At 50.3% G+C, this 10,310-nt stretch overlaps 1 protein-coding gene across 1 annotated transcript; it reads left to right on the forward strand.

Moving 5' to 3' along the window:
• Nucleotides 1-344: 344 nt before the first annotated feature.
• On the forward strand, nucleotides 345-9,636 carry ADAMTS1 (ADAM metallopeptidase with thrombospondin type 1 motif 1). The gene is made up of 10 exons (XM_037524822.2): nucleotides 345-509; nucleotides 1,172-1,985; nucleotides 3,517-3,863; nucleotides 4,181-4,313; nucleotides 4,701-4,868; nucleotides 5,285-5,571; nucleotides 6,056-6,242; nucleotides 6,341-6,516; nucleotides 7,385-7,560; nucleotides 7,710-9,636. Exons 1-10 carry the CDS (start codon nucleotides 345-347, stop codon nucleotides 8,407-8,409), a joined length of 3,153 nt encoding a protein of 1,050 aa, XP_037380719.1. The 3' UTR covers nucleotides 8,410-9,636.
• The last annotated feature ends 674 nt before the right edge of the window (nucleotides 9,637-10,310 follow it).

A 10,310-nucleotide genomic window follows, 5' to 3' on the forward strand; every position in this document is an offset into this window, starting at 1 on the left:
GGGCGCTGATTCTTTCTGGAGCGAACAGAAAGCGCAGTTCCCCCGCGAGACTCTAGGGAAGGGAGCCGCGCTCCGGAGCACCCTCTCCGGGAGTGCGAGCCGGGTCCCCGCAGAAGCGTCTCCAGGGCGGGGTGGGCGCTGGTGCTGGAAGGGGCAGCGGCCAGGCCAAAGCATCCCTGCCAACGCATTTTCAAATCAAGAGCCTTGGAAGTGCCTCCTGATCCCCTCCCAGACAGGCTTTCTCTAGAGGAGTCGCTGGGTCAACCCCACTCGCCCCGAGAAAAGTCGGGGCGAAGAGAGAAAGCAGCACCGGTCCTAGCAGGCGCAGCAGATGGGGCGGTGGGATGGGGCGTTTGCGCTTAAAGACCGCTCTGGCTCACGTTTCAGATTGGGGAGCACGGGGCGCCCAGGGTGGGTGGACTATGAGAGGGGTAGGCGACGCCGGGCCAGCTCCGGGACAGGCAACCCTGGAAAAGGGACTCTGCTCTGCGCCCGACGGCCCCTCTGGGGTACTGCAGCTCCGCGCGCGAGCTGCGCGCTGGCACCAGCGGGGCGGCGGGAAGGGAGGGTGGTCCGGGAAGAGAGAACCTTCTTCCCGCCGCGGCCCCAGACGTACAAAGTGCTGGTCACAGCGCCCCTCCTGCGCCTTCCGCCCCCAGATTGCCGAGCGGCTGGCGAGGCGCCAGCGGAGCCCGCCCCCCTCCCCCGCCGGGCGGTCCGGAGCGTGTTTTAAAGGGGCGGTGTCTTGAGGTTCGAAAGGCGGCCACGAGGGAGGAGGGAGGGGGGCAGCGCATTCTGTAGACTATAAAAGGGCTGCCCCGGCTACCCGCTCCTTGCACTCGCTGGAAAGCGGCTCCGAGCCAGGGTCCTTTTCGAAGCCAGGGCGCGCGGCGGGACCGAGCTAACTGAGCCCTGCGCAGAGCGAGCTGCACGGCGGTCACGGCCGAGGCCGGAGGGGAGCTCCAGGACCCCCACTGCAGAGGGTCTCCAGGGCGCTTCTGGTCCCTGCAGCCGCCGGGCTCAGCGGTGCCTCCCACTCTGCGCTGGAAGAAAAACTTCCCGCGCACGGGCAGAGCTGCCGCGCGTCCTCCCGAGCGGCTGACTCCGGGAGCCCCTTCTGCGGCCGGCTCCGAGAGCGTTTTGCAAGAATAATAGTAATTATTAACTGCAGCAATCCAGAGCGAGGATTGCACGGCGCTGCGCTCCCGATCCAAACAATAGCTCTCCTGCCGGGAGCGCCGCGGCGCGCTTCGCCTCTCCGGGCTCGGCGTGGAGCGCGGTCCCCTCGGGGTTCCGAAGGCGCGCGCCGGTGGGCGACATGGGAACCGCGGAGCCGGCGCGGCGGGGTCGCGGCTCAGGGTCTGCGCCCGCGTTGCTGCTGCTCGCGGCGGCCGTGGCGCTGCTGGCCGTGCCGGGCGTGCGCGGGCGCCCCGCGGAGGTGGACGAGGAGTTGGTGCTGCCCACTCTGGAGCGCGCGGCGGAACCCGGGACCACGCGCCTCCGCCTGGACGCCTTCGGCCGGCAGCTGAACCTGGAGCTGCACCCAGATCGCAGCTTCCTGGCGCCCGGCTTCACGTTCCAGACCGTGGGGCGCAGACCGGGGCCCGACGCCCAGCTCGCAGATCCCACCGGCGACCTGGCCAACTGCTTCTTTTCCGGGAAGGTGCACGGCGACCCCAGCTCCACCGCGGCTCTCAGTCTGTGCGAGGGCGTGCGCGGCGTCTTCTACCTGCAGGGAGAGGAATACTTCATCCAGCCCGCGCCCGCCGTGGGCACCGCGCGCCTCGCCCCGGCCGCCGGGGAGGAGCCGCCCGCGCGCTCCCAGTTCCACCTCCTGCGACGCAGGCGACGGGGCGGCGGCGCCAAGTGCGGGGTCGTGGACCAAGAGTCCGAGCCCGCGGAGGCCCCTGGACCGGAGGGCGAGGACGCAGAGGCACAGTGGCCACCGCAGGGCCGGGCGTCGACGCGCCCCGGACAGCCGACAGGTATCAGCCCCCGAAGAGCTGCTCTTGCTCTCACTTTTCTCTCCATCCATCCCCTTCACCCCACTTTTCTCTGTGCCGCGTGACTTGTGCTTGATTGCTGTTGGCGGGCAGGACGGAGATCTGGGGTGCAGGAATGTGGCATGAGGTTGGGGCTGGGGAGTTGATCAGATCCGGCCAGAGCACAATTTTCGGTGGCCCAAGTGATGAATGATTGAAAGAGGACAGAAAAGTCCACGATTTTCTGCTGACTAAGGAGAAACGTTTCGACCGGGAAGGGCGCGTTAGTTCCCCCAACTCCTTCCACCTTATCGAGTGTGAGCGTGTGCAACTTCTGTCCATCCTGTTCATTTCTCTTTTAACCAGTGCGCCTGTGCGCTTTGCTCGGGTGGCAACTTTGCGCTGAGTTTTGTAAGCGCTGTGCACAGGAGGGCGGAGCTGGCGCGCAGGGAGCGCTGGAGACCTGGGAATGCGCAACGCTCGAGCCTGGACTGCCCGCGCCGCTACCTCTTCCAATGGCCCCTGTCCCCTTCCACCCTCGGAGTGGCTGACTCCGGCCCACTGGCGGCGGCGGGGCCCCTCTGCAGAACCTGCTTGGGAGGTCTTGGCCCAGCTCGCCCCGCCTCCAAGCCTTGCCCCCCGGCCTCCGGCTTTGCGCTCCCTCTCGCGGCCATAGTCCGCTCTCCAGCGTAGTTGCAAGTTAGTCACCGCTGGTGCTTGGTGCTGAGCCTTCCTCTGCCTGCCTTTCATTCTACCGCGCTGGTGCCTTTTTTTCTTCTTTAATTTGAACGCGCTTCGTTTTAGATTGCTTCTCTCTTGCCCCCTGTGTATCAGTAACTTGTAAGAGTTAGGTGGGCACAGCCCGGTTTAGGGCCGGGTTTCTGCCAGGCGGGGGAGGGCTCTTTACTAAGCAATCAGCACTAGGCGAGGATTTATTTCCCCCGAGGCAATAGGAGTAGGGCATTAGGCAGCAGGGCAGAGTGGGTGGTCCTTGTGCCCGGATTTGGCAGGAGCCGCTGGCAGGAGCAGCACATTGCACCCCAGGGACCCCTGGAATGAGAGAGCGGAGCTGTGCAGGCTGAGATTCCTTCAGGCCGGCCCCTTGGCAGAGGCCCCAGCCCTGCCCTAGGCCTTCCACGTGGAGCCCGATGATCTCATTCAGGATTTGAGTGTCTGGCCTGTGAAAGCTGACTCAGGGTGCACTGCCCGCAGCCCTTGCTCCACATTTTCACTACAACTGGGTGGGACTTTGTGCACACTGCCTGGCTCAGATAGTAGAATTTCAAAGAGGATAAAAGAAATTCTACTGAAAAAGAAAAAGAAAGGGGTATGGACTGGCCTGAGAGGCGCACATGACATTTTTATCTTAAAATAATATTTTCAGCGAAGAGAGATGCAAATGTTTTTATGAGTGGTGTTCAGGCATTTTGCCTTCATTTGCTTTGTGTGGTTAGACTCTCCTTAAAGATCAAGGATAGCAACTCATCTTGGCTAGCCTGACCCTGAACACACTGTCTTTCTTGTTTCTTTACAGGAACTGGAAATGTAAGAAAGAAGCGATTTATATCCAGCCCCCGCTATGTGGAAACCATGCTAGTGGCAGACCAGTCCATGGCTGAATTCCATGGCAGCGGCCTAAAGCACTACCTACTCACCTTGTTCTCGGTGGCGGCCAGGCTGTACAAGCACCCGAGCATTCGGAATTCAGTTAGCCTGGTGGTAGTAAAGATCCTGGTCATCTACGAGGAGCGAAAGGGGCCAGAAGTGACTTCCAATGCTGCCCTCACATTACGGAACTTTTGCAACTGGCAAAAGCAGCACAACACACCCAGTGACCGGGATGCAGAGCACTATGACACAGCTATTCTTTTCACCAGACAGGTGAGAGGAAGACTACCATCTATCTGCCTGAGGAACAAACACAACAATACAGGGAAGATCCAATATAGGGCATTTTGCACTTACATATTTCTCATTGACTAGCATGGTCAATTATTATGAGTGTTCAGAGTTGACAGTCCTATTTGAATAGCATTAGAAAAATCTTAGCTAGAGCCCCATGAAATATTTCCAAAAGAACAGCTCAAAAAAATTGAACATAGATGCACCAAAACATGCATCTGCCATCCTGCCAAAAAGTTAGGACCCAAGGTTCATGTCATTTCCCTATTCATGAGGCATATCTTAACTCCTTTCAGGACTTATGTGGGGCCCATACTTGTGATACTCTTGGAATGGCTGATGTTGGAACTATGTGTGAACCCAGCAGAAGCTGCTCAGTCATTGAAGATGATGGCTTACAAGCTGCCTTCACCACCGCTCATGAATTAGGTAAGTTCCTTTCAGAGTAAAAATTCAACCCAATGCATGAATTTGATGTAATAAATAATATTAATTTGGGAATGAGAGTCTGCAGGTTCTATTGCTACTTTAGGGGCCAGGGCTTCCTGAAACTACAGAATATATATTTCCACTCTTCCAAACATGGTCATCTTTGTTAGAATCCAAACTAAGATAGTAGGAGCTTATGGACATTTGTCAATTGAGATGTTTGTTTAGACCCTGTGAGATGCAGACATTGTCTACATTGTCTTCCCAATAAATGGTCTAAATACATTTCTTCCTCTATAAGTACCACTTTTGAACCAACGAATCCCTGTTGGAAAAGAGAAATTCAAAGAACCTGTAGCTTAATGTGGGTATCTGATTGCTTCTTAGGCCATGTGTTTAACATGCCACACGATGATGCCAAGCAATGTGCCAATATCAATGGTGTGACCCAGGATTCCCACATGATGGCTTCCATGCTCGCCAATCTGGACCGCAGCCAGCCTTGGTCTCCGTGCAGTGCCTACATGATTACGTCATTTCTGGATAACGGTCACGGTAAGATGCTGCAGCTACTTTTTCTTAATGGCATCCAAGCTGCCTCATGGCAGTTTCTTGTTAACCCAGCCATTTCTTTTTGGTTCTTTTTATTTTCCCTCCTTCAAAATAACTCCTATGTTCTCGATCATGCATTTGAGACCGTAAGGCCAATAAAAGACAGTGCTACCAGCCCAAAGCACATTCAATTAAATTTTGTGCAGAATAGTAATTTCCTGCCATTGTTATTACAGAAACACCTCACCGTGGATAACATCTTCATCTAAATCTTCCTAGCATTTCTCCCAACAATTCTGCAGCTTTCAAATCACCTTGCTGTATATTACCTCTTAGAATAATTATTTTCTGACACTGATCTACCCTCTACATGCTTTCATTTGCCCTTCATTAATACTGGTTGACATTTTTCTTGGCAGGGGAATGTTTGCTGGATAAGCCCCATAGCCCCATAAAGCTTCCCTCCGATCTACCCGGGACCTTGTATGATGCCAACCGACAGTGCCAGTTTACTTTTGGGGAGGATTCCAAACACTGCCCAGATGCAGCCAGCACATGTTCGACGCTATGGTGTACTGGCACCTCTGGCGGGCTGATGGTGTGCCAAACTAAACACTTCCCCTGGGCGGATGGCACCAGCTGTGGAGAAGGGAAATGGTGTGTCAACAGCAAGTGTGTGAACAAGACCAACGAGAAGCATTTTGATGTGAGTTTTTCTACTGCCACACATGCATACACACCCCTCCTTTAAAACTCAGAATGGGGCTTCCCTGGTGGCATAAGGGGGTAAGTCTCAGCACAGGCTCTGAAACATGAGTTCAATCCCCTGCCAGGGAGCTACCCTCATGGCACAGCAGATCTCTCCTGTCTCACCCACTGCTCCCCTCAGCAGTGTATTTCAGTAGATCTGCCTGGTCTGCTCCCCACTTTTTCTCTGTTGAATCCTCTCACCCCCCACACCTCTGGCCTCTACCCCAGCACGAATATGCTTAAATAAATAAATCTTTAAAAAAAATCAGAATGGAAAGGAACAGAATATGCTAAAAGATAGTAAGCACCCATTTCTGTGTCCTCTGGCAGGAATCTTAGATATTTTCACAATTGATTCTTTGTCCCTTGTTTTTTCTCTTTAATTTCCTAAACGTCCTCTGTAGACGAGTCTAACACTGATGATTTATGTCTCTATTTAGACTCCTGTTCATGGAAGCTGGGGGCCATGGGGACCCTGGGGAGACTGTTCCAGGACCTGTGGTGGCGGAGTTCAATACACTGTGAGGGAATGTGACAACCCAGTTCCCAAGAACGGAGGGAAGTACTGTGTGGGGAAGCGCATGCGCTACAGGTCGTGTAACACGGAGGACTGTCCATACACTACTGGTGAGTAGAAATGGGAGACGCAGAAAGGTGTGTCCACCAATGTCTCCACCAAGCGGAGGTTTCAAATCAGATAATGTTATCATATGGTCTCTTCCCAGGAAAAACCTTCAGAGAGGAGCAATGTGAGGCACATAACGACTTCTCCAAAGCTTCCTTCGGGAGTGGGCTGGCGGTCCAGTGGACACCCAAGTATGCTGGAGTCTCACCAAAGGACAGGTGCAAGCTCATCTGTCAAGCCAAAGGCATTGGCTACTTCTTCGTTTTGCAGCCCAAGGTAGTTGTGGTTGTATTTAATTCTTTCCTTTGAACCAAAGCATTGCCTTGCTCCCTTTTCAGAACATCTTTAATGCACTTTCTTTAGTTTATTGACAGCCTCAATTTCAAATGCAAACTCCTTTCTTTCTGGATACATGGGTAACTGCCTGCTTTGTATGTGGTATTGCAGATAAAAAATGAAGCTTGAATGCAGTCCTTAATGACCCTTGCAGTTATTTATTATTGTTACTGCAATTATATGCAAAGAAAAGTTCTTTTACTCATGCTCAGATAAATTAACGTGGCAGTGGTTTTGCAAAATAGCTTGGGCATGGTCCAGAGTAGTTGTTCCTGGGAGACCAGCAATAACATGTGCAAATGGACTTATTCAAATGGGAGTCTTGAGTATTGATGACTCTCATATTTGAGAACCTACAGTAGAAACCTCGTGTTGCTGAGGGGATAAATCTGGCTTGGAGTTAGAAAATGGAATCGAGTTTGGTTAAGATTATCATGTGTCATTATTAGCAGCTTGTAGCTATGAAAATACTCCCCAGTTACAGATTTCACATCCAACTAGTGATTCTTATGCACCAACTTTTGCCAGCTACGAGGCATGAAGGACCTAGCAATAAACAGACTGCCAAATTGTCAAAAGCTCTGCTTTCATTGCCCTAACTACAAGTGAGCTAGGTTTATAAACAAATGTCAAAAATTCTTCAAAGGGTAAAGTAGTGTGTGTTATGCATAGAGGACTGTTTAATTGCAATCATTAGAAAAGCAAGAGATGTAAGAATAATGGGAAAACGCTCATGATTTTACCCATTACCTCTTTCCTTGCTGGTTGTCACCCCAGATATACTAGAAACACATTTTTCTTCTTTTAGGTGGTTGATGGTACCCCTTGCAGCCCAGATTCCACTTCTGTCTGCGTGCAAGGACAGTGTGTAAAAGCCGGTTGTGATCGCATCATAGACTCCAATAAGAAGTTCGATAAATGTGGCATTTGTGGAGGAAATGGATCTACGTGCAAAAAAATAACAGGATCAGTGACTAGTGCCAAGTAAGTCATATTCCCAAATACATGATCCTTTAGACATAACGTTCCACAGGGCTGGTAAAAATTACATTCTAAGTGATGACCATGTTTTCCATTTACATATTACAATCAAACGGTGAGTGAGAGATTATTCTATTTGTTCCTGTCTGCAGACCTGGATATCATGATGTTGTCACAATTCCCACGGGAGCCACAAACATTGAGGTGAAACAGCGGAATCCAAAAGGATCCAGAAACAATGGAAGCTTTCTCGCCATCAAAGCCGCCAATGGCAGTTACATCCTGAACGGCAACTTCACCTTGTCCACCTTAGAGCAAGACATTACGCACAAAGGCAGCGTCCTGAGGTACAGCGGCTCCTCCGCAGCCTTGGAAAGAATTCGCAGCTTCAGCCCTCTCAAAGAGCCCTTGACCATCCAGGTCCTCACCGTGGGCAAAGCCATCCGGCCGAAGATTAAATACACCTACTTTGTGAAGAAGAAGAAGGAGTCTTTCAACGCCATCCCTACGTTCTCTGAATGGGTCATCGAGGACTGGGGCGAGTGTTCCAAGTCGTGCGGCCTGGGCTGGCAGAGGAGAGTGGTGGAGTGCCGTGATCTTCATGGGCAGCCGGCTTCCGAGTGTGCAAAGGAGGTGAAGCCGGCCAGCATGCGCCCCTGTGCCGACCTGCCTTGTCCCCGCTGGCAGCTGGGAGACTGGTCACCGTGCTCCAAGACTTGTGGGAAGGGTTACAAGAAGAGAACCTTGAAGTGTCTGTCCCATGATGGGGGAGTGTTGTCTAATGAGAGTTGCGATCCTTTGAAAAAACCTAAGCATTACATAGACTTTTGCACCCTGGCAGAATGCAGCTAAGCCATGTCGGGTGGAGACCCAGGTGAAGGTGGGAGGGCTGGTGCACTGAAATCAACAGGGCTGGAGGGATCCTGAGTACCTTGCCAGTGATCAAGGAGTGTGGGTGAGTTGGGAGCGTAGAGGTAGGTAGAAAAGCAGTTAGGTCATCAGAATATCCTCCCAGTTACAAATGTGATAGGGTAGTTAAGGATGATTATTAATCTCTGAGCAATGATATAGCATAATAAAGCCCCAGGCATTATTACTCTTCCTTTTATTACATCTATGACAATTTTAAACAAACAAAAAAAAATAGAATCAATTGTCAAAATAAGATTAAGAAGTACTACAACCTGTTTCCTGGTACTGATTTATTACTTTGTATCACGAGGGTGGGGCAATGGAAAGCAGCAGAAAGAGGACTTTCTGAAGTTGAAAAGGAGGCTTACTTTACCTCACAAACAATGGAGCAAGATAGGGGTATAACTAGGATTCTTGACCAGCGCTGTTGGTGGCCGCTGGGGTGTCACTTTTTAAGAATTCAAGATCAGCCAGCTTGAGAGACACATCAAAGGGCTCCATCTTTACCTTCCTATGCCATGATGTGTCTTTGTAAATTTTGACAAACTTGCTACTTCATGTATTTGTAAAAGTCCATGAAGTCTCCCAAGAGGTAAACAGAGTGATGTATCAGATGCTGGTTAAAAACTAGACAAGGAATGATGAACTGGGTACCTCCCGCCTTTCTTTGCTCCTAATGTAAGCCTCCTGTAAGAACTTGGACTGAGAGAAAACTATTTGTGTCTCAAGAAAGTACAATCACACACATAGGATGTAATGCCAGAACAAAGATGGGGTGTGGAGAACAGGGTCCCTCGTGTTGGGGGACATTGGCATCACTTGTCTCGAGGTGGGGAGGCTACTGAGGGGTAGCAGGTCCATCCCCAGCAGCTGGTCCAACAGTCATATCCTGGTGAATGTCTGTTCAGCTCTTCTATCATGAGAGAGAATATGACTTTTTCCATATGTATATAGTAAAATATGTTACTATAAATTCTATGTACTTTATAAGTATTGGTTTGTGTGTTCCTTCTGAGAAGGACGATAGTTTGTAATAAATGCCTATAATAACATATTTATTTTTATACATTTCTTTCTAATGATAAAACTTTTAAGTTATATCGCTTTTGTAAAAGGGCATATAAAAATAGAGTATTTATACAATATATGTTACTAGAAATAATAAAAGAACACTTTTTGAATATGTGTGTCTGTTTCTTTTTAAGTCTCTCGAGCACGAAAATACTGGATTTGAAGACAATTTTCTTATATTTTTTGGAGATAAGATTTTGGTCTAAAGTGTCTCCCTGGTGGTGCAAGGGCTTAAATCTCAGCTCTATCAAACTATCTCTGGCCACTGCAACATGAGTTCCATACCCCATCAGAGAGCTTCCCACATGGCGCAGCAGACCTCTCCTGTCTCGCCCGCTGCTCCCCTCAGCAGTGTATTTCAGTAGATGCCTGTTCTGCTTCCCACTCTGTCTCTGGTGAATGCTCTCACACATACTCCCACACCTCTGGCCTGCACCCCTAGTTCTCATAGGCATGAATAAATAAAAATAAATCTTAAAAGATTTTCTAGTAAAGAAATGTATGTATGTGTCCTTGGTTTATGTGATTGCTATGAAGGGCTCTAGTATCATTAATGATATGTTTGTCATTGATGGTGTATTATACAGCAAGTGGTTGGTAAATTCTTCTCTGTAAAGAAAATGTTCTAGATGTTGCAGGACATATATCCCAGTCATGACCACCCAACTGCTGTTTTGTAGCATTAAAGCAAACAGTAGAGAAATGAATGACTTGGTAATTCTGATAAACCGTTGTTTACAAATATAGGCAATGGGCCAGATTTGGGCCTC

The sequence above is a fragment of the Talpa occidentalis genome, unplaced genomic scaffold (genome assembly GCF_014898055.3).
Source record: "Talpa occidentalis isolate TD23 unplaced genomic scaffold, MPIMG_talOcc4v2.1 talOcc4.4, whole genome shotgun sequence".
Taxonomy (NCBI): Eukaryota; Metazoa; Chordata; class Mammalia; order Eulipotyphla; family Talpidae; genus Talpa; species Talpa occidentalis.